This window comes from Xyrauchen texanus, chromosome 25 (genome assembly GCF_025860055.1).
Source record: "Xyrauchen texanus isolate HMW12.3.18 chromosome 25, RBS_HiC_50CHRs, whole genome shotgun sequence".
Lineage (NCBI taxonomy): Eukaryota > Metazoa > Chordata > Actinopteri > Cypriniformes > Catostomidae > Xyrauchen > Xyrauchen texanus.
The window spans coordinates 2,133,253-2,158,657 of record NC_068300.1 but is presented as its reverse complement, the minus strand read 5'-3'; the positions used below and the strand labels follow the sequence as shown (position 1 = coordinate 2,158,657).

At 44.7% G+C, this 25,405-nt stretch overlaps 1 protein-coding gene and 1 pseudogene across 1 annotated transcript in view; one reads left to right on the top strand and one right to left on the bottom strand.

Moving 5' to 3' along the window:
- The window catches only part of LOC127618539 (zinc finger protein 721-like), a 176,836-nt pseudogene that overhangs the window by 45,456 nt on the left and 105,975 nt on the right, over nucleotides 1-25,405 (bottom strand).
- Nucleotides 1-25,405, top strand: part of LOC127618631 (uncharacterized) — a 342,725-nt gene that overhangs the window by 241,444 nt on the left and 75,876 nt on the right. Inside the window, 1 exon segment of the mRNA XM_052091204.1 lies at nucleotides 20,694-22,209. Coding sequence (XP_051947164.1) covers nucleotides 20,694-22,209 — 1,516 coding nt within the window.

Genomic DNA, 25,405 nt, shown 5'->3' with positions numbered 1-25,405 from the left:
AAAACACTGGTGTGAAATGTTATACTGGTGGATACCTTATGAATGAGGTTCTTTACCAATGTATCAAAGTATGCACATTTATAGATGATGTTTAATTGCAGATACCCAATATAATGGCATGGTGGGTAACTAAGTCATCTCGGATTCAGAATGACACAAGAAATGCTGTTATACACTCACTGACATATGCTTGAAGAAACACTATTATATTTTTAAGAACAGATGACAGAAAAGCCATCTATATGCATATCTGAGGTGTAGTGATGCACCGAAATGAAAATTCTGGGCCGAAACCAAAAATTCAGGATGCACTTGGCCGAAAAATATATTTTTTAATATATATAAATAATTGTATTAATATTGTACTTTTTAATTAATTTAATGAATCTGAATTGGAAAAACTACAAACCAATAAATTGGTCACTTTTATTGAAAGTAACACACCAAAATTGGACATAGAAAATATATTTACTATATTATCCAGCAGTCATATTATGCAGCTCAGTACAAAAAAGTTGAAATATGCTACAGTCATTTTAATGAAAACAACAGGCAAAACACAGAATGGCAGAGGGCCTCTATTCTGTTTATGTAAACGTATTTCAACTTTAATATAAAATTATTGTGCAAAACAGCAGTAATGGAACTAAAACCAACCTAAAATTGTAAACAACAGATGCAGCCTTCTGTGAAGAACAAACTTTTGCAGGGCTACACAAATTTGAATGTAATTTCTATACACAGCATATTGAACTGCTTTCTATTCAAGTAAAATTGCCAGGTTTCTCTTAAAGAACAAAAGTTGCTCCACTTTCTGGCAGGAGAGAATTTTCCTCTTCTCATCAAGAACATGAGATGCTGCACTGAATTGTCTCTCTCTCTCTGTTCTGGTGCTTGGATCAGATAAATACGTGTGTGCAGTCCGAGCAAGCAATGGAAAGCAATCTTTGTTCATGTACCATTAGTCAAGAGGAATATCACACAAAAGGGCTTTTGGATGGTCAAAAGCATGTTGACACCGTTGACCAAATATAAGATTTAGATGGACTCAATGTTGTGAGGGGATGAACGACAGTAGAGAAGTTCCTACAAAAAGTACGATAATTCCCAGCCATCCCTAGGAATCTACGCAGTTCTCGGCGGGTTGCAGGAGTTGGAAAATCAACAATAGCGGTTACTTTAGCTTCCACAGGGTGAACTTGATCCTGACCAAATTCCTTAACAAGATATGTTACTGTAGCTTGCCCAAACTCCCATTTTGCTAAGTTGAGGGTTAGAGAAGCTGCTGCAAATCTTTCAAACACCATTCTCAAAAGACAAACGTTTATCCCAATCTGATGAATATACAACGTCATCTAAATATGCACTGCAGTCGGGTACCTCTGCTAGTACGATATTTGAGACGCTGAAATGTTGCAGCCACATTTCGCAACCCAAATCCACGGTATAATATTGGAGAAAATTATCAGGTGTTACAAATGCTGAGATTTCCGAAGCACGGGCAGTGAGTGGAACCTGCCAGTACCCCTTTAATAAATTAAATTTACTCAAATGCATTGAACCTACCTTGTCTATACAATCTTTCATGCAAGGTATAGGATAACTGTCGGGCACTGTTACAGCGTTCACCCTACGGTAATCGGTGCAGAATCGAATGTTCCATCAGGTTTGGGAACAAGCAAGCATGGAGAACTCCCAAGGACTTCAGCTGCTTTTGGCTAGTCCAGTATTCATTTTCCAGTTGTGGCGGTATGGAAGAAATCCATACCAGCTTTTTCACTTTCTAATGGGCGTAAACCAATGAGGGAATTTAATATAAAAGAGAGCTAGAAACGGAAGAGAGGGAGAGATAGAAAAAAAACAAACAAATGAGTAGGTTATCGAAGTGGGACACAAGTTACCTGAAGGACGTCGTTGCTATTCTTTGCTGAAATTTCTGGGTATGCGCTGACTGGGTGCGATCGCCAAAGTGACGGAGGATTTGAGATCTGCATGGTTCGCTTCGCTTGCCTGGTGCAACACTATCCAGCCTGCTTCGCCTGCCTCAGGTACTAGTCTTGATGTCCATCATCTTTTAACCTCACGCCAAATCTCCAAACCTTTCCCCGGCCCTGGATTTGCCGCCGCTACACAGACTGCTTCACGTGGCCAAACAAACACACACACACATACACGCACATTTATACACGCACATTACACACGCACACACCCAATTATATATATATTTTTTGGATAATTTTTTCTTTGGTTTGTTTTCCATTTCTTTTCTTTTGGTTGGAATTGACCACGAAAGGCAGAGTTTGAAAAAAATAACGAACTTAAGACATTAACGAATCAAGGACTCTCGTGACTTTTGGTTTTGTTTGGGAAATCGTGAATTGAACTTGAAGCCATCTACTTACTGTCCTGACTGTTTTTGTCATGTGAGGCAAAGAAAAAAAAAATACAAACTCTTCGTGTAACTTTTGTCTTTGGTTTTGGTTTAAATGTTTTCATAAATAACCATTTTTTGACAAACCCTTCAATCTGTGAATGCGTGTCATTTAAGCCCCATCTTATGTTATTGTGGGTATTGGAAGGGATTCATTTTTCGTGTAACAGTGGTTTGAGCGATTTTCGGGGAAACTGAACTTCCATATATATATTTTTTTTATTTGACAAGTTTTGACTTGTCTGGCTCCCGAACAATTGAAATTAAATTTACATGTATTAAAAACCCAAATTTGATTTGGGGCAGCCACCGTTACATAAGTGGCACCCAAACAGGGACCTGAACATTTGAACAATTTAACCCATGAACATTTAAAAACTTGAACCAAAAAAAAAGTGTTAACCCTTTGTTGAGCTATTGCCAAACTGTTGTGAATGACATTAAGTGAACTGTGGGGTGATTGTTTGTACAAACAGAGCTTGGGGATAGACATTTTATTTCACACTGAACTGTAAGTGTATTCTGTTGTAATTTATTCTTTCAAACATTTGTACATTGCTTTTTAATTGAACTTGCATTTCACTACATTTTCTTTTCCACTGACTACACATACACTGACAATCAAACATGGCGGCCACCCCTCCTTTCTCCCCATCCACTTTTGTGGAGATGGAACCACCGGCACCAGACGTTGCTACCCCAGTCTGGTCTCCAGCACTCCATCCTCCACTCTCTGCACCTGGACTCCTTCATGCTCCTCTCCACTTCACTCCCACTCAAGCCGGCACCCCTGACTTCCGGGAACCCATGTGCGGTTTGCAACTTCACCACTAGCTGGCAGTACTCCTGTTCAAGCCTACACATGGGAACAGGAACCTAATGGCGACTTCATGCAGATATGTACATCACCTGTGCCTTCATCTCTATCTTCAGTGGCACAGAGGGACTTGCCGGGCATCCTATCAACTCCTGGAACAGGAATGCATCATCTCACTCAAGTTAAAGGAAACTGGGACACGGTGACACAACATATACAAAGCCATGAGAGAACCATAGGTGAACTCGCCAAAGAACTTAAGACCATGTCTGCACATCACAACAACCTGATTTCTAACCTTGCTGATAAACTCAAGCACAACCAACAAGAAATGCTCACCCACATTTCTGAGAGTAAGAAGCATGTGAAGGAAGAGACTGATCAACTCACTAAATCACTTAAAGTTATGATTTCTGATGAATTTAACCAAGCTAAGACTACCTATGTGTCTGAAGTGCGGTTCATGATTGACCAACTTCAAGTGGAGCTTCAGCAAGACATCAAATCCTACCTGGTAACCCATCAAAGAAATCATGACCAGTTGACTACAGAGCTCACCCAGTGCACCCAAACCACTAACACACTGTGTGCAGCTGTAAATGGCTTACAAACTGAACTCGAGAAAAGGTTTGAAACGCAAGAGAAACAAATGACTGATTTGCAGACAAGAGATTACTCACCCTTACCTCTGACCAGTCCAGTTTCACCTGCATCACCAGTTACAGCTCCAATGCTTCTGACCACTCCAGTTTCACCTGCATCACCAGTGACCGCTCCAATGCCTCCTGCTCCTGCTGTAAAGAGTGATCATCTTAAGATTACTTTTAATACTTTTGGGAGACAGTCAGATGATGTGGACCCCTTGCTCTATATAACCCGATGTCAGTATTTCTTGGCATTACATCCTCTTGCTGATGCCGACATCCTGGCCACTTTCCGCACTGTCCTTTACGGTACTGCCCGGGACTGGTGGGAAGTTGCACGATCCTCTGTAACCACGTGGGAGGAGTTTAGATCTATTTTCCTCTCTGCTTTCCTCTCAGAGGATTATGAAGACGAGCTGGCTGAAAGGGTAAGGACCAGAACACAGGGAGAAAGGGAGAGCATTAGAGACTTTGCATTTACATACAGAGCTCTCTGCAAGAGGTGGAAACCCACCTTGATGGACAGTGAATTGGTGAAAATGATTTAAAAATATATGAATCCCTACCTTGCAAGCCAGATACGCAGTCGGGCTAACACAGTCGATAAACTCGTAAAATTAGGCCAACAGCTTGAAAAAGACTACGAACAACAGCTGCAATATGAAAAACGTGTGAGTTCTAAACAACCCCTATCTATGCGTCAAAGACCTATTTCCACCGCCCGGCAGAGAAGCCTTTAGTGCAATGTTGGTGAAGTAAAGGCCATCACTCACCTGGCAGTTGTCCTCACTTTGTCTCTTCTCAGTCCCAGTCACCTCAGTCCACCGGCCAACACCCTTCCTCCAGTAGCAAGCGGACAACATTTCCAGCTTCTGAAGGTACTGGTCCACCTGGCAATCGCTCTGTGTCTGCCACCTTTCCCCACAAGTCACCAACAACTGGTAAGAAACCACCACCTACTGTTGTTCCACAACAATTAGTGATACCACTCTATATTGGTACCTGGAAGGGAAAGGCTATTGCTGATACTGGGGCTAGCTACACCCTTCTACATGAGAATCTCTGGAAGGAGGAGCTCACTTCACACAGACTCCATCCATGGACCCAGGGTCCGCTCTACCTAGCCAATGGGGAAGCAGAAATTCCTTTAGGTTGGATAAACATGCCAATCACCCTACATCAAAAAGTATTCACGATACCTGCTGTTGTTCTATCAGCCAAAGCCCTGGCCTATGCAGTCGTATTAGGGCTGGACTTTATCTTCTCCAGTGGGCTGCAGATCAATGTGGCAGATCAAAAGTATTCATTTCAGTCTAATCCTAAAGAGGATTATCCTTTCCAGCCAACAAATGCCAGTATACCAGCTATCAGCTCCCAACATCTAAGGGGAAAGATGGGAAATCCTAACAGCCTCTCCTTACTAACTTCTGTTCCTCCTCCTCAACTTAACACAGCTCAACCACCAGCCTACCTGGATGAACGGACATTAATTGACACTGCTGTAAATGATGCCCACTTACCCCCGGAAGGCAAGCAACAGCTACGGCAGATCCTCGAGTCAAACCATCAAGTTTGTACCCTACGTCCAGGACGTACTGAAGTTATGCAGCATCACATATATACTACCCGCCAAGTACCTATAAAAAAGATTGTACCAAGAAAGTAAACCAAAGACTGCTTTCACAACTCCATCAGGATGGATGCCGTTCGGGTTAAAAAATGCCCCAGCAACCTTTCAAAGGCTGATGGAGAGTGTTCTAGGAGAATTGCGTGGAGACATTTGTTTTGTTTACATTGACGACATAATTATTTACTCACCATCTGTAGCCCAGCACTTCTTTGACCTCCAGGCTGTTCTTCACAAATTGCAAATAGCTGGCCTAACCATTCATTTAAAAAAAAGTACGTTCTGCCTTCAGGAAATAACCTTTTTAGGACATGTCGTCAACGTCCGAGGAATAGCTGCAGACCCAAGTAAAGTGGAGGCTATACGGGAATACCCTGTATTCCCGTATAGCCTGTGCCCACCAATGTGCCCACCAATATCAAGGAGGTCCAGCGTTTCCTGGGGTTAGCCGGGTGGTACCACCGGTTTGTGCCAAACTTCTCCAGGATCGCTGAACCTATAAATGCACTGAAAAAAAGGGATGTTCATTTCTCTGGTCACAACAATGTCAGCAAGCCTTTGAACATTTAAAATGTTGTCTTATCTCTCCTCCAATTCTTGGCCATCCTGATCTTCGACTTCCTTTTACAGTCTATACGGATGCCATTGACACTGGTTTGGGTGCTGTGCTGACCCAGCGCAAGGAAAAAGGATTGAAACAAGTTATTGCTTATGCCAGTCGAACCCTGAACAAAGCAGAGACCAATTACTCAACCACCGAAAAAGAGTGTTTGGCTGTAATCTGGGCCCTGGAAAAATGGCAGCACTACCTAGAGCACAAACTGTTCACTGTCATCACGGACCACTCAGCGCTACAATGGGTAATGTCTTCCACAAAAACCACGAGTCGCCTCATCCGGTGGGCCTTGCGTCTTCAGAGATGTGATTTTATCATTGAATATCGCAAAGGAAATCTGAATATGGCACCTGATGCTCTGTCTCGGATTCGCACCATTGTAGCCTGTACACCAGCCAACAGCCAACCGATCTCTCCAGCCACAATCTGGGAGGAACAGCGCAAAGACCCTGTAATTACAAACACACTTCAAGCACTAGCAGAAAATGATTCCTCTCTAAAGGATCAGTATGAGACACTGGAGGATAAACTCTATCACAAAACTCACTTGCCGAACAATCAAGTTCATTACAGAATCTACATTCCTACCAGCCTTGTGTCATCCATTCTACACCACTACCACTCTGATCCCTGGAGCGGTCATGTAGGTATTTATAAGAACTACAAGCGTGTCCATGATGTTGCATTCTGGCCTGGAATGTGGACGGACATAAAACACCATGTTAAGGAGTGTGTTAAATGTCAGACCATTAAGGGGAGAGAATCAAAAACCTGTTGGAAAACATCAACAAATCACCACCACCCATCCCAACGAGATGCTTGGAGTGGACATTATGGGGCCAATGCCATGTAGCACTCAGCAAAATGAGTACCTCTTGGTCTTTGTAGACTATTACTCCCGCTGGGTGGAATTCTTTCCCATGTGCAACGCTAAGGCTCAGACTGTTGCCTTACTACTTCGGAAGGAAATTCTAACCCGTTGGGGGGTTCCGGACTTCATTCTGTCGGATAGAGGTACACAATTTGTGTCGTCACTGTTCAGAGAACTCTGTCAAAAGTGGAGTATCAAACCTAAACTAACAACGTCATACCATCCACAAACAAATATGACAGAGAGGGTTAATTGTACGCTCAAATGTATGATTTCTGCCTATGTGGACAACAATCACAAAAAATGGGACCAATATTTACCAGAACTCCGTTTCGCTATTAATTCAGCTGTTCAGGAAACGATTGGGATGACCCCTGCAGAGCTTCATTTGGGGAGGAAATTGCAAAGTCCCATGGAGAAGTGGTTACATGGTAAGAATCTAACCCCAGACTGCCCATCTTACGACACAGTCCACTACCTAGCTGAGCTTCAGACCAAAGCCATGGAATGCTGTAAAAAAGCACAGTAAATAACTTGCCTCTTGTTTTGCAAGACATTTCAATACATAGAAGATAACACCTCATCCAAAGTTACAGCCACAGGGGAAATAACGGGCATCACGGTGTTCTGTAATTCCTACTGGAGCTTCAGTTCTGGTGTGTTACACCTTTAACATGTTGATATGGCAAACTCGAGTCTGGCATTTTCTGTCCGGAGTACGAATTACATAATCCATATCACTTATTTTCTTTGTAACAACATAAGGGCCAAAGAAATGAGTGCTTTCCAATCAAACCGGCTTTCATTCCGTTCTGCGTTGCAGCTAGAGACTCTTTAGCAAGAGAACAGGCAGTATGTAATCGGTCTCAAAACTTGCTAACATACTCCAATATATTCGTTTCAGGTTTTGATTCCACCTCTAACATCTGTTCTTTTAGGAGTTTTAAAGGTCCTCTAACATTATGACCATACACAAGTTCTGCTGGACTAAATCCCAAAGAGTCTTGTACTGTTTCGCACACAGCAAACAGAACCAAGGGAACTCCCTCATCCCAATCCCTATTAAATCTCTTTCTTGTTAAGGAATTGCCTGAGGAATCTAGTAGCCACACACATCATAGTAAGCATATTGGGCAACAGACCAACACAATCCACTAGTATTTGTTCAAAAGGTTCCCCAATCACAGAAATAGGAGAGAGTGGCACAGGGGGAATCCCCTGATTTGGATTCTCTATAAATTGACAGGTATGACCGTACCTGGCAACATCTTTTTTTTTCAACCCTGGCCAAAGGAAATGCCTCCATATCCTATAGTAGGTATTTGTAACTCCCAAATGACCAGACAGCTGATGATCATGGGCAAAACACAACACATGTTGACTATAAGAGGAAGGAACAACAATTTAGTTCTAGTGTAATAGTGCAATAATTGCTTTTGATTTGTGGTTGGTGTTTGCGTTTTAACAATCCGCGATGACATGTCCCTGTTTATTACAATATAAACATTCCCAAACTACTTTAGGATGGGAACACTGGACTTGGGATGAGTGAACTGTGACAGAAGAAACAGCTAGAAACTTCTCTCCACGTGTTGAAGTGAAAAAATGTTATGTGTTAACAAACTCCTCAGATAATAGTACTAACCAAAGTCTGGTTAGTATTTTTTTATGACTTCGAATCCTCCGTCGGTATGCTTTGGGAACCAGCTCATAAGCACGGAGAATAGCAGATTTCACTGAATACTATTTCAAACTCTCCTCCAAAGAGAGAGTAGTACATACCTCTTGAGCTTGTCCTATTAATTGCACTATAGCAAAAGAGACCAAACATCCTTCAGCCAATGAAGAGCTGAAGCGATGCACTCAAACGCACCAAAATATGAATCTACCTCTGATACTCTAAATTGTGGCACCAATGCAATATGTTCGATCACATCAAAGGAGACAGAAGACACATCACCTAACGGAGGTACATTAGAGACCTGACCTCGGATAGGCTGCACAACCGAGCAGTCCATGTTTTTTCCTGTGCCTCATACTGTTAAAGAGCAAGATGGACTTTGTCGCGCCCCCCTCTCTCGTGACCCTGGAGAAAATTGTTTAAAGGGCGGTGTGACAGCCGCCAAAGGAAGGGACGGAAACAGGTGTCAGCTTAAAGGGTAAGCTTTTTATTTCTCTCGTTCATACAATAACAGTGTTGTGGGGTTTTCCTTGGACGGGTTCTCCGCTCCCATGCTCTGTCACTGCTGCCCTTTTATCCCACTCTCCTCATGTTACTGAACTTAGACACAGGTGTTAGTCATCATTTTAGCTCAGGTGTGAGCGCCTTACCGCTTTCTCCCGGACGGGCGCTTGACCACGCCCCCGCTGCCACATACCCCCACCGCCCGACTCAGGCCAGGGCGTCATCCGGCCTGCCTACCACTCCCCCCCATTTCTGGAGAGGAAGTCAGCGGCAGCCATCTGCACCCCCGGTCTGTGGACCACCTTGAATTTAAAGGGCTGGAGAGCCAGATACCAACGTGTGATCCGGGCGTTAGTATCCTTCATGCGGTGGAGCCACTGGAGTGGGGCGTGATCCGAGCAGAGGGTGAAGGCCCGCCCCAGCAGGTAGTATCGGAGGGTGAGGACCGCCCACTTGATGGCCAGACAATCCTTCTCTACGGTGCTGTACTTAGTCTCCCTCAAGGAGAGCTTCCGGCTAATGTACAGCACCGGCGTTCCTCTCCTCCACCACCTGCAGAGTACGCCCCCAGCCCTCTGTCTGAAGCGCCTGTCTGCAAAACAAAAGGGAGAGAGAAGTCAGGTGCATGCAAAAGCGGCCCCCACAAAGTGCAGCTTTAATCTGTATAAACGCTTGTTGGCACTGCTCCGACCATTGGACCGGATCTGGAGCCCCCTTTTAGTGAGGTCAGTCAGCGGGTTGGTGACATCCGAATAATTAGGCACAAATCTTCTGTACTAGCCAGCCAGCCCCAGGAACTGCCTCACCCCCTTTTTGGTCTTGGGTCTAGGGCAAGTCGCAATCGCCGTGGTCTTGTCAATTTGGGGACGCACCTGGCCATGACCCAAGTGGAACCCCAGATACCGTACCTCCACACGCTCAACCGCAAGCATTTTTTGGTTTGCCGTGAGCACCGCCGCCGCAGCGATCTCAGGACGGCCCTCAGATGTTGCATGTGCCGCTGCCAATCATTGCTATAAATGATGATATCGTCTAGATAGGCAGCGGCGTAAGCAGTGTGCGGTCTGAGGATCCGATCCATGAGGCGCTGAAACGTGGCTGGTGCCCCGAACAAACCGAAAGGAAGCGTCACGAATTGGTGTAATCCGAACGGCGTGGTGAAGGCCATTTTTTCACGGGAAATTGGTGTCAAGGGGATCTGCCAATAACCCTTCGTTAGATCCAAGGTCGAATAAAATCGAGCCGTACCTAACCGATCGAGCAGTTCATCAACACGGGGCATTGGGTACGCGTCAAATTTAGACACCGCGTTGACTTTCCTATAATCCACACAGAAACTTACAGACCCATCGCTCTTGGGAACAAGGACGACCGGGCTTGACCAATCGCTGTGGGATTCTTCTATTACTCCCATCTCAAGCATCGTGTCCAATTCTTCTCGAACTACTTTCTTTTTATGTTCGGGCAAGCTGATAGGGCGGCAACGAACCACCACGCCCGCTCAGTCTCGATATGGTGATGTATGATGTTTGTGCGGCCCGGTAGAGGAGAAAACACGCCTGCAAACTCCTTTTGTAATTCGGAAACCTCTGCGAGTTGGCGCGGTGAGAGGTGGTCTCCACACGGAACCGGGTGTTGAGATTACGGGCTTTGTTTACCTCCGCCCGAGCTCCGCCCTCTCCGAACTACCGTTGCTAACGCCACAGAGGCCGCTTCTCTCCACAATTTCAGGAGGTTGAGGTGATATATTTGACGCCACCCCTCTATCGGTACGCTTAACCTCATAATCGAGATCCCCTACTCGTCGTGGTGACCTCAAAGGGTCCTTGCCACTTGGCGAGTAATTTCGAGCTCGATGTTGGGAGTAATACAAGTACTTTATCTCCGGTGCGAATTCCGTAGCTGGGCACCCCTGTCATACAGCCGGCGCTAGCGTTCTTGAGCCTGGAGCAAATTCTCTTGTGTTAATTTCCCAGTGTGTGGAGTTTTGCTCGAAGATCAAGAACGTATTGAATTTCGCTTTTACTATTAAAAGGTCCCTCCTCCCAAGCTTCGCGAATGACGCCGAGGACCCGCGTGGGCGTCGCCCGTACAGCAGCTCGAACGGTGAGAACCCCGTGGAGGCTTGTGGGACCTCCCGTACTGCGAATAACAGGGGTCGAGCCACCTATCCCAATTCCTAGCGTCTTCGTGTACCGAACTTACTGAATCATATTTTTTAGTGTTTTATTAAATCGCTCCACTAGGCCATCAGTCTGCGGATGGTAAACGCTAGTGCGAATCGACTTAATGCCCAATAGTTCAGTAAAGCTCGCGAAGTGTACGTGACATAAACGTTGTGCCCTGATCGGTGAGGATTTCTTTCGAATCCCCACCCGGAGATTATTTTGAAGAGTGCCCCTGCAACACTACGCGCGGAGATGTTGCTCAGGGGCACTGCTTCCGGATATCACGCTACGTAATCCACTAGGACTAACACAAAGCGATGTCCGCGTGCTGTCCGTTCTAATGGCCCGACGAGGTCCTTTCCAATTCTTTCGAAGGGGACCTCGATCAATGGAAGGGGGCGCAAAGGCGCTTTTGGGGTGGCCGGTGGGTTTCCCAACTGACATTCACGGCACGCCGTTCACCACCTGCAGACGTCACCGCCAATGCCCGGCCAATAGAAACGGGCTATTAGACGGAGAAGTGTCTTTCTTTCCCCTAGGTGACCGGCCATAGGATTATAGTGAGCCGCCTGGAAAACCATTTCCCGGCGGCTCCGTGGAATCAATAATTGAGTCACTTCCTCCTTTGTTTGAGCGTCCTGCGTCACTCTGTACAACCGATCTTTAATAACTGAAAAATACGGATATGAAATGGCGATACCCGGCCGGAGTTGTTGACCATCGATTACTCTCACTTGGTCAAAAGCGTACTTAAGGGTTTCATCCCGCGACTGCTCCAAGGGAAAGTCCCCCTCAGGGAACTCCCTGAGAGGAGGGGCGACCCCCTCTCCCCTTCCCTCGTCACTCGGAGCAGCCGAGGACGGCCCCGGCTCCGCCTCCCCCACCAAAGCATCGCACATCACACACCTCTTCATTTTCATGCAGGACCCATCCGCACAAACTCCCTCTAATACACTTCTAAAATTCGGCCAATCAGTACCCAAGATTAGCGGATGGGTGAGGCGGGAACTAACCGCTGCCTCCACACTATGTTTTTCTCCCCGAATTTGATCGCTAAAGTCACCAGGGGTACTTGTGAATATCCCCATGCACACACCTCACCCTCACCCGTTTAGCTGTGCCCAAAGCCCGGGTTGAACCAAGCGTTGGTGGATGGTGGTCTGATTACAGCCGGTATCCATCAATGCTTGGTATGTACCCCCTGGATCCTTACCGGGACCCGGTACGCTCCAGCCCGACCGGGGCAGCCTGCGGGACATCGGAGACCCGCACCCCGTCCCCACCTCCATCAGCGGACATTGATCCTGGAAGTGGTCCGGGTCTCCGCACCTCCAGCAGACCGGCCCAGGCGCCACGGCCGCACCCGTGCTGGCGGGCGCCACCACCTGAGGAGGAGAGCGGCTGAAGGACGGGGAAGGGTTAGGCGGGTTCTCCCACGGCCGGGAAGTTGGCCTGGTGTATCCTCCACGCCTGCGGGGGGGCAGGAACGGGCCCTGGGGAGAGAGCAGAGCGAGAGGGAGCGGGGGGGAAGCAGGGGAAGACACAGGGGAAGAGGAGAGAGAGGGGGAGGGCTCATCCGCCCTCGGTATCGCCGCCAAGTGGTCCTCCGCGAGCTGAACAGCTGCCTCCAGCGACGCCGGGCGGTGGCACTGGACCCATTCCGCTGTTCTCTTGGGCAGTCGTTGCGCGAATTGCTCCAGTACCACCTGATCGATGACTCCCTCGACGTCGTGGTCCCCCGCGAGCAGCCACCGCCGACAGGCGTCCCGGAGCCGTTGGGCAAACGCAAACGGGCGGTCGGATTTCTCAAGCTTCATGCTCCGGAAGAGCTGGCGATTCTCCTCCGGGCTCCGACCAACCCGTTGCAAAATGGCCTTCTTTAGGTCAGAGTACGCCAGGAGGTTAGTCGCCGGCAGTTGTTGTGCCGCGAGTTGTGCTTCCCCGGACAGGAGAGGAATTAGACGGGCTGCCCACTGTTCGGGCGGCCAGCCCCAGATTTCAGCCGTCTTCTCAAATAAGTCGATGAAGGCCTCAGGATCATCTGCTACCCCCATCTTCTGTAACGTGGGCGGGGGCAGCGTAGCGTGAATGTCCGGGGTCGTGGCTGGGGCCGACGCAGCCTCCTGGCTGAGGAGGCTCCGGATAGCAAGTCGGTCCTCTGCCTGAGCCCACATGATCTCGAAGAACCGCCGATCTTGATCCTGCCGGAGCTCAAGCAGGGATTGTTGGTGGCCTTGATGGAGAGTAGCGAGGGACTGGAGGATTTCCGCCAGCTGGGAGGACTCTATGGGACGACCTTGCTCCATAACTCAAAAGAAAAAAATTTCGGGGTTTCGGCACCAATGTGACAGCCGCCAAAGGAAGGGACGGAAACAGGTGTCAGCTTAAAGGGTAAGCTTTTTATTTCTCTCGTTCATACAATAACAGTGTTGTGGGGTTTTCCTTGGACGGGTTCTCCGCTCCCATGCTCTGTCACTGCTGCCCTTTTATCCCGCTCTCCTCATGTTACTGAAATTAGACACAGGTGTTAGTCATCATTTTAGCTCAGGTGTGAGCGCCCTTACCGCTTTTCTCTCCCGGACGGGCGCTTGACAACGCCCCCGCTGCCACAGGCGGTAAGCTGGCTTTGGCATCAGCCTCGGCACATGCTCTATCCTCCCGTTTGTCCACATCATCCCTAAAACTGGAATGCTCCATGCCAGCACCAGGTAGCTCTACATCTCCGCCAGTCTACTCCCCACTAGCTCCAGATAAAGAGAGAACGTTAAGCTCTACTAGAATTATGCTCTTGATGTCTTTCTTAAGAGCCTGCCTCCCAACCTGAATGTGATAGTGTTCTGCTATTAACAACAGATCCTGCTTCCTACACAGATTGATCTGTTCTTCTGAGGGACTACTAATAAAGCTTTGTAAATTAAACAGAGCCTTCACTGTTAACCACAATCCACACTATAACACTGCCTCACATAGACATGCTTTTAACACAACCCTAGGCCAACGAAATTGAAATTTACCACACACAAAAAAATCCTTCCAGGACATGTGTCTTAAAATAGACATTTATATATTTATTTGAATATCCCGGACGAGCCCCCAACGAGGAAATTACAGAAGTATATGATGTAAAAGTAATTTATTCTTGGGTATATCACCGTAATGAAAAGTCAATGATAAATGAGTAAAGAGCATATACATATAATACAAAGAATATACTAATAACGAAACCAGAGGGAAGAGGGACATGAGTGAAGCCAAAGAAAAGATTCAAAACAAAACAATTCTAGCTCACTTCTTTAACCCTCCAATCTCATTAAGTTGTCAGACCAAACAAAACCACAATAAAGAAATAAAACAGGTCTTCAGCATTTGAAACTCCAATATCTAAACTGTTCTACCTGATCTCAAAAACATAATAAGTACAGGGGTTGGCACTCACTCCTAACCTAGGGTGTCTAATACAAATAAGAGACTACATGATGCATAGTGTATGTCACGTGATATCTTACCTGTCCACATTTCAACTCTGGTTAGAAGAGCAGCGAGTTATAGGAATAACACCAACAAAAGTCACATAAACTGAGAATGGGGTAACGAGTGACTTTGTCAGTACACAAAAATGAACAAGCAGAGTCACAATGAGTCAGTGACAATATACACAACCAGGAGCAAACATGCAAATTGGTCATCGAACGAATAAGCTACAAACACATGAATTCAACCGGCTTTTAAAGGGTAGGAAGCGCCATCCATTGGTGGAGAGTGGAGATGATGTCATCAGGGTAATGAAGATTGGCAGCTCAGAGAACCAATAACGGCAAGTAACCATTTTAGATTTAGCTTTAAAAAAAAGAGACTTTAGGGAAAAGGTGAGTAGTTTGCATTCCTGACGCGAAACGTCTAGGTTACGTATGTAACCTCCGTTCCCCGATGGAGGGAACGAGACGTTGTGTCAGAGAAGCGACACTAGGGGTCTCTTTTGAGCGCCGATATTCACCTCTGGACTATGAAAAAAGGCCAATGAGAGTTGGCAACCAGTATTTGCATGTCCCGCCCCCGGACATACGGGTATTTAAGAGGCGCGAATACGGGAGTTCATTCAGGATTTTTCTGAGGAGCCGGAAATGGTCCGGCCACAACAGTGGCTCAGCTCAGCGACGTGGCAGGGGAGACACAACGTCTCGTTCCCTCCATCGGGGAACGGAGGTTACATACGTAACCTAGACGTTCCCCTTCTGTCGCTCGCTCCATGTTGTGTCAGAGAAGCGACACTAGGGGTCCACTTATAAAAGTGCCATGCGCTGAGCCGTGTACGTGAACTGCTGATGCAGATACAGGCTCTATCGTTTGAAAGTTATGAAACAACATCGCATGCTGCATTTCAAATAAAGCGCACGCCTAAAACGGCTACAATATAGACCTAAACAACGAACGATTGAGTGAGACGTTTCAAATATGGCCAGGTCCAGGCAGACTAGCTTTAAAAGCTTTTTTCAGAGGCCAGACGATGGTGAATCAGGAACATCTCATTATAGATAGATCAGTGCTTCTAATCCGCGCATTCGTGCAGTTTTTTTTCTCTATCATCAAAACTGAATAGCCTGTGTTCATCAGTGCATGGTTACAGTCTATATCAAGCAGGGACACGTTTGTGTGCATTTTATTTTGTGATTTCACCGGAATTAATAGAGAGTCTCCGCAATGGCGATAGATTGAAACGCGCGTCCTAGTGAAGATTGCGCAACTCGCGCAACTCGCGCAGCGCGTCGTCCATGCAACTGATAGCAGCGGACACGAGCGCTCAGCTTGATTTCAAAAACAACAGATTTTAGCGCTAGATCTCTTATTTAACCCTCTGGGGTCGGCAAATGCGCCGGCGCGTTTTGCTGTTTTTTTTTACATAGCAGTAAAATAGACTTAAAATACTCCGTCATTTATGGTCATATAAATACAATCAATACATGATTATAAACTATAGAGGGTCTTCTTTTTTGTGTACACTCATATTAACATCAAAACCTTGTGTTTTTTTTAAATAAATAAAATAAAAAGGGTAAGCTTTCAGCAGTCTCTGTGTTCACGATCATATTTCAGCAACACGTCACTAAAATTAACTTAAACTCCGCGAATTCTTCTCACACAAACATGAAACATATGTCTAAAGAAAGCTTAAAATGTCTACTTTTAAATAAAACAATTCAAATTTAAAACAAATATTCTCCTGCAATGCAATCTGTTTGAAACAAAGCGATGTACAGTTTTTACCGGTCCATCTCATTATCTGTAATGTGATCCCACCCACCAGCAGAGCGCGCCATTCATACGCTAATGTGCTGAGGCGATCAAGGGAAAAGTACACGCCCGACTGCGAGATTTGATGTAAACAAACACAACTAAACTTTTCTGCGTGCTTGTAAGGATACATGAGGCGATCAAACTCTTGGCTATTAAGGAAGAGTTAACATTTTTCTCAGACGAAGAGGTGGACATTTGTATTTTGAAGACAGATTTGTTCCAGCAGAGGATACAATTTCAAACGAGTAAGTCATTTAGTTTTCATTAGCTGACATGCTATTTTATATAAACATGTACATATTTTACTAGTGGGACTGTTTCCAGACAGGATTCAAAGTTTGACATTTGACATTCAAAGTATTGACATGTCCTAATAGGCAAGTTTTAGTTACAGGTAAATGTTGTTATTTACATTGTATGCTGTATGATATAAATATGATATGTAATATGATATAAAAATAATATGAATGTTAGATTATATTTTAATGTGTTTATGCTGACTCGTTATCATCAACAAAGCTTGTGCTTGCAAATATCTGTTCAGGTTAAAATGCACTTTAAATATGCCCATATTAGAAAATCAGCATATTATCATGTGTATTTTGGATCAAATAAATGCAGTCTTGGTGAGCAGAAGAGACTTCTTTTAATGGTAGTGTAGGTCTAAAATTAAGTAAAGTCTTTATGTAAAGAAAATATATAGTCAGATTACTTCTTTTAACTTAAAACTTGATTTTGATCATTAAGTCTCCTCACATTAATTCTCTCTCTGTCACATTCCTCATTGATAGGCCCAGAGGAGTGGTCTTTGTGTCCTCAGGTGTGAATCTCATCAATATTCATGATCGTTCACGCCTCCTCGCATATTACCATTCAGCTCTAAAATTGTCACACAAAAGTTAAATGACTATATTGTTTTGTATGAATGAGTGATCAGGATGATTTTCACATCATTTTGTAGCAAAACTCTAGGCTACAAGATCCAGTTCTCAAAAGTCAAATGTTTAGTATGTTTAGTATGTGTTATATGGCCTTATTTCAGTGACTTAAAATTTTCGTTTTTCAAAAACCATGCATAAACATTATTTTCTCAAAAATACAAACCTGTACATACATGTTGCTCACATATTATTGTAGCCCAGTTTGTGCTGAAGACAGTGTTATCAGACTTTAGACATTAATATGTTTTTAAGCAACTGAAAAAAGCACAAATGTCAAGGCATGTCAAAACTTCTCCAGGGCCCAAAACACCCTCAGACCCCAGAGGGTTAATAACGGACTAAATGAATGATCTGCTAGTTAACTGGAGATGTTTTATTTATTTGTATTAGGTACATCCGTGCCTCAATGTTTCAAAAAGTGAATGTGTGTGAAACCACAGTAAAAAACAATTGCCGTTGATTGACGCCAATCGGACGTTCATGTTTTTTTTTCGTCTATTTGAAAGTTAAGCTAATAATAATATGTTGCATTCTATACGGCCTGATTATGTCATTTTTTAAGTTACATAGACTGCCTCCAGTTTTCCTCAACTTGACTAATTAAGAGGCGATATATTTGACCGGCATATCATCAAAATGTCCGTAAGACGATACCTCTGCCGGTCACTTTGACCGGCATCATTTTTTTCTAGCGGAAACTCTGATACTGACACAACTCGGAGATTGTAGAATCTCGCAAAAGTGTTAGGTGTTGCCCAGCCCGCTGCTCTACAAATGTCTGCTAGGGCAGTGCCCCTAGCCAGTGCCCATGAGGACGCAACACTCCTGGTGGAGTGAGCTCGGACCCGCAAGGGGGGGGCACGGCTTGGGTGTGATAAGCCAGGGAAATGGCGTCGACAACCCAGTGGGCGAGTCTCTGCTTGGAGACAGCATTCCCTTTCTGCTGTCCCCCAAAGCAGACGAAGAGCTGCTCAGAGTGTCTGGTGCTCTGTGTGCGGTCCAGATAAATACGCAAAATACGCGTACCGGACACAGCAGTGAAAGGGCTGGGTCTGCCTCCTCCGGGGCAGCGCTTGCAGGTTCACCACCTGATCCCTGAAGGGTGTGGTAGGAACCTTGGGCACGTAGCCCGGTCGCGGTCTTAGGATCACGAAAGTGTCTGCCGGACCGAACTCCAGGCAAGCGTCGCTAACAGAGAACGCATGCAGGTCCCCGACCCTCTTGATGGAAGCGAGCGCGATCAGCAGGGCAGTCTTGAGAGAGAGGGCCCTGAGTCCAACTGAGTCAAGTGGCTCGAAGGGGGGTCTCTGGAGTCCCGTAAGGACGACCGAGAGATCCCAGGAGGGGAACAGGTTAGGCCGGGAGGGAGTTATCCTCCGGGCACCTTTTAGGAACCTGACGATTAAGTCGTGCTTACCAAGAGACTTGCCGTCTACCGTGTCGTGGTGGGCCGCGATAGCGGCAACATACACCTTGAGGGTGGAGGGGGACAGCCTCCTCTCCAGCCTCTCCCAGGAGAGTTATCCACATCCGACGCCGCTGTTACGCTCTCCGATGCAGCTCGAGGGACCTGACGGTAGGCCGTTAAGCGGACCGCACTAATCCCGAGCTCGGGGGAAGCAGGCAAGCGTGCCGGGGAGGCGGGAGGTTTTCGAGGGGATTTACCCGGCGAAAGCGTCCCGTTATTCTCCCCAGATCGTTCTCCATCGGCCGCGGCGCCTGCCTCAATCCCGTAGGAAGGAGGCGCGGGGGGCGGCTGAAATGGCTCTCTCTCACTACAAGAGAAAGCAGAGATCGCAACGCTGCCGCGATTATGTTCTCACACTGAAAACATAACCCATTGGAGAGAATGCTCATCCCGAGCTCGGACGGAAACAAGCAAGCGTGCCAGGGAGGTGGGGGTTTCGAGGTGTTTCACCCGGCGAAACGGAGCCCGTCATTGTCCCCAGATCGTTTTCATCGCCCGCGGCGCCTGCCTCAATCCCGTGGGAAGGAGGCGAGGCACGGGGGGGCGCCTGAAGCGGCTTTCTCTCACTACAAGAGAAAGCCTACAACCGCAATGCTGTCATGGCTATGTTCTCACACTGAAAACATAGACCATTCATAAAAACGCTGCCTGCGTGTGATCGCAACTCAGGAATGCAAGGCAGTTTTTATGACCGTCAGAGGTGGAGAGAAATCAACCACATCCAGAAACTACACAGGGGCGGAAATATTGTCTTTAAATAGACGCGTCCTGAGAAGGACGCTCAACGCCGCTGTGTTTTGCTCTTTAGAGCGAAATTACTCTTTTAGAATAACTCTTTCGAGTTGTCTGCGCTGTCGACGCGCCCAGGGGCAAGAATGCACAGCCGTGCACGAAGGAGAAAGCCGCTGTTATGCGCCGTCAGATCCAACAGCATGCAGAGCGTCAGAGGATTAAACAGGAACTTGGTGTGTAACTCGCAGCAGACTGCATGCACGACCATCGGCTCCGAAGAAATTTTCTGAATGAACTCCCGTATTTGCGCCGCTTAAATACCCGTATGTCCGGGGGCGGGACATGCAAATACTGGTTGCCAACTCTCATTGGCCTTTTTTCATAGTCCAGAGGTGAATATCGGCGCTCAAGAGAGACCCCTAGTGTCGCTTCTCTGACACAACGTGGAGAGAGCGACAGAAGGGGAATTATAATTCATTCAACCCTCGCAGATGTGCATATCTAATATGAGCAACATATTTAGTGCTTATGAGCAATGAACGTGAGATGGATAGAATAATTGTTTTGCTTTTGCAGTGGCCCAACTTTCACAGAATATTCAATGCAGGAAAACCCTGAAAACATCACCTGCCAAAGTGGCTAGTAAGAGGGAAAGAAATACCCACTAGGCTACTGCTGATTTTAGGGTGGGCAGGTGTTAATATCAAACCCTGATGACTATTCATTATTAAATGCAGTTAGTTGGTGGAATAAACAGTATAAATAAATAAAGCTTGCACAGCAAACACAAATTAATACTGGATGTTTGTTGTTTTCTGATATTGAATTAAGGTTCAATATGATTTATTTTAAGTTTCTACCTCTTGAATTGATTTTTGTCTATTTACTGTGTTTATTGTAGAGCTGATGGAAGTGAAGGAGAAATGTCAAGAACTGAATAACATGGAGAACAAACTTCAGTGTCAGAAACATCATGATTTTATAACTGGAGAAAAATCTTTGATTTGCTCAAAGACTAAGAAGAATTTAACACCAGAAAAGCATAAAAGAAGAGCAGCCAAAAATACTTTCAACTGCTCACACTGTGAAAAGAGTTTCACTCAGTCACAAAACCTGAAAACACATGAGAGAATTCATACTGGAGAAAAACCTTACAAGTGCTCACACTGTGGAAAAAGTTTCACTCGGTCACAAAGCCTGAAAACACACGAGAAAATCCATACTGGAGAAAAACCTTACAAGTGCTCACACTGTGAAAAGAGTTTCACTTGGTCACAACAACTGAAAACACATGAGAGAATGCATACTGGAGAAAAACCTTACAAATGCTCACACTGTGAGAAGAGTTTCACTCAGTCACAAAACCTGAAAACACATGAGAGAATTCATACTGGAGAAAACCCTTACAAATGCTCACACTGTGAAAAGAGTTTCACTCAGTCACAACAACTGAAAACACACGAGAGAATGCATACTGGAGAAAAACCTTACAAATGCTCACACTGTGAAAAGAGTTTCACTCAGTCACAAAACCTGAAAACACATGAGAGAATTCATACTGGAGAAAACCCTTACAAATGCTCACACTGTGAAAAGAGTTTCACTTGGTCACAACAACTGAAAACACATGAGAGAATTCATACTGGAGTAAACCCTTACAAATGCTCACACTGTGAAAAGAGCTTCACTCAGTCACAACAACTGAAAACACACGAGAGAATGCATACTGGAGAAAAACCTTACAAGTGCTCACACTGTGAAAAGAGATTCACTTGGTCACAAGACCTGAAAAAACATGAGAGAATTCATACTGGAGAAAAACCTTACAAGTGCTCACACTGTGAAAAGAGTTTCACTCAGTCAAAACAACTGAAAACATACGAGAGAATTCATACTGGAGAAAACCCTTACAAATGCTCACACTGTGAAAAGAGTTTCACTCAGTCAAAACAACTGAAAACACATGAGAGAATTCATACTGGAGAAAAACCTTACAAGTGCTCACACTGTGAAAAGAGTTTCAGTCTTTCACAAAACCTGAAAACACATGAGAGAATTCATACTGGAGAAAAACCTTACAAGTGCTCACACTGTGAAAAGAGTTTCACTCAGTCACAAAACCTGAAAACACACGAGAAAATCCATACTGGAGAAAAACCTTACAAGTGCTCACACTGTGAAAAGAGATTCACTTGGTCACAACAACTGAAAACACATGAGAGAATTCATACTGGAGAAAAACCTTATAAGTGCTCACACTGTGAATAGAGTTTCAGTCTTTCACAAAACCTGAAAACTCATGAGAATATTCATACTGGAGAAAAACCTTACAAATGCTCACACTGTGAAAAGAGTTTCACTTGGTCACAACACCTGAAAACACATGAGAGAATTCATACTGGAGAAAAACCTTACAAGTGCTCACACTGTGAAAAGAGATTCACTTGGTCACAACAACTGAAAACACACAAAATAATTTATACTGGAGAAAAACCTTACAAGTGCTCACACTTTGGAAAGAGTTTCACTCATAAAACTGCCCATCCCTAGAAACTGCCCTGCATGAACATGTGGGAAATGTTTTAGGGCAGCAAGTACAAAGAAAGTTTTTTACATGTCCCAGTAGACACACTGTGTTCAAGTGTCGGAGCAATTATTGGTTTCACCAGATGAATGAATACACCTCTGAGTCAGTTGTGTCTGTTGTTTGAGTCTGATTCGCAGTTCAGAGTTCACCAAACGTAAACTTTCGATACACATCGTAGTATGACATTTCTTCAATGAGGTTGCCATTATTGATTGAGGACATATAAAATCAGTGTTCAAAACTCCATGACATAACTACAGAGACTGATTCGTTTCCATGACAGCAGGGCTGCCAGCTAATAAATCCTAAAATGCTCATTTCATGTCTTATTCAGTTAAATATTTTTATTATACGTGGCAATATTTGCCCACTCTTCTTTGCAAAAGCGCTCCAAATCTGTCAGATTGCGAGGACATCTCCTGTGCACAGCCCTCTTCAGATCACCCCACAGATGTTCAATTGGATTCAAGACTGGACTCTGGATGGGCAATTCGAAAATGTTAATCTTCTTCTGGTGAAGCCATGCTTTTTTGGATTTGGATGTGTGCTTTGGGTCGTTATCGTGCTGAAAGGTGAACTTCAGCTTTCTAACGGACGCCTGAAGGTTTTGTGCCAAAATTGCCTGGTATTTGGAACTGTTCATAATTCCCTCCACCCTGACTAAGGCCCCGGTTCCAGCTGAAGAAAAACAGCCCCAAAGCATGATGCTGCCACCACCATGCTTCACTGTGGGTATGGAGTGGTGGTGGCGTAGTGGGCTAAAGCACATAACTGGTAATCAGAAGGTCACTGGTTCGATCCCCACAGCCACCACCATTGTGTCCTTGAGCAAGACACTTAACTCCAGGTTGCTCCATGGGGATTGTCCTTGTAATAAGTGCACTGTAAGTCGCTTTGGATAAAAGCGTCTGCCAAATGCATAAATGTAAATGTATGTTGTCCTTTGGGTGATGTGCAATGTTGTTTTTGCGCCAAACATACCTTTTGGAATTATGGCCAAAAAGTTCAACCTTGGTTTCTTCAGACCATAACAAATTTTCCCACATGCTTTTGGGAAACTTGATGTTTGTTTTTGCTAACTTCAGCCAGACTTGGATGTTTTTCTTTGTAAGATAAGGCTTCCGTCTTGCCACCCTACCCCATAGCCCATTCATATGAAGAATACGGGAGACTGTTGTCACATGTTGCACACAGCCAGTACTTGCCAGAAATTCTTGCAGTTCCTTTAATGTTGCTGTAGGCCTCTTGGAAGCCTCCCTGGCCAGTTTTCTTCTCGTCTTTCATCAATTTTGGAAGGATGTCAGATCTTGGTAATGTCTCTGTTGTGCCATATTTTCTCCACTTGATGTTGACTGTCTTCACTGTGTTCCATGGTATATCTAATGCTTTGGAAATTATTTTGTACCCTTCTCCTGACTGATATCTTTCAACAATGAGATCCCTCTTATGCTTTGGAAGCTCTCTGCGGACCATGGCTTTTGCTCTGAGATGCAACTAAGAAAATGTCAGGAAAAACCTTCTAGAACAGCTGAAATTTATTTGTGATTAATCATAGTCACTTTAAATGATGGCAGGTGTGTAATGACTTCTATTTAACATGAGTTTGAATGTGATTGTTTAATTCTGAATGCAGCCACATCCTCAGTTATAAGAGGGTGTGCACACTTATGCATCCAGGTTATTGTAAGGCCCCCCCACACAAAGATTTCAGTTTGTTTTTCAATTGAGTTATTCACATTATAGGTCACATTAAAAGTGGAAAAAGTTCTGACATGATTTATCTTTGTCTCATTCTTTTACATCACAAAAACCTGGCATTTTAACAGGGGTGTTTAGACTTTTTATATGCACTGTAGCTGTAGATTTGAACACAGGGCAGATCAGTGAGGTTAGGAAAACATCACAGCAGTGTGTACAATGTCACAAGTTTTAAAATATGGCATCATATTTTAAGAAAAAAGGACCACACGGGTCTCGTGATTGACTAGCTTCCTCTCATCAGTGCCACAAATTAACAGCCCAGGCTGCCGACTGAAATGAGTATAAGAAAGGAGCGGAGGAATAGCAATCTGTTGCTTGCAACCGTTCACCTTAAATGCCGAAATTACACTCTTCACTCACTTCTCCATGAGAGGCTCATCTATGTCCTGTTTCCCCACAAGTATAGGATGGGGAAGCAGGTTATCGAGCCACCACCAATATAAAAGTATTCAATGGCCCAACATTTTGTACCATAATAAACCAATTCTACGATAAAGGGCTGATGGCACATCCACTGTTTGTTTACCATGTCTTTCATGTTTAATTGTAGGTTAATTTGATTTAAACCACCTCAGCTGCTAGTTTAAAGTTAATCCCTAACAGATTTAAATGAGAGAATGTATGCAAGCATCAGGATTAAAGTTAAATCAGATTTATTGTGAACTATAAATCAGGATCAAATCGATGGTTAAAATGTAACCCTGATTATTTTAAACAATGCTTAAAGTAACAGAAACAGAATTATCAGATAAACCTTGATTTAAAATACATTTAAGATTAATATTTGTTGGTGCAACCCACCCATAGCGACTAATTTATTCAGTTGTTGTGGTGGGTGCTGCCTCAGTACAGTATGAGGACGAAGATGATGGCCATCATAATATCATTGATCTTCATGAAAAAACATGCAAACTCACTGTGTTTGCTGTCAGAGAACATTTCACAGGGAACCTCTGTTGGGGGTTAGTCTCTCTACAGTTGCAAAATTGTATGGGAGTTGTTTATGTTGTTGTTTATAATGTTCAGAAGAAAGGCCATCTAGCTGTACTTAGTTCCAAATTGAAAGTAATCTGCCAGTAATCTTCCTGACATTTACAGTAGCAATGTCATCAATAGCATTTTTAACTTTTAACAGTTTTATATTCAACACAGTTGAATATCTTTTGGACATACTTGGAGTAATAGATATAACTTTCATAAATTGCACACTAGTATTCTCATTTATGTGCCTCTTTTTATCAGAGGCAGATCTATCTTCAGTTGCA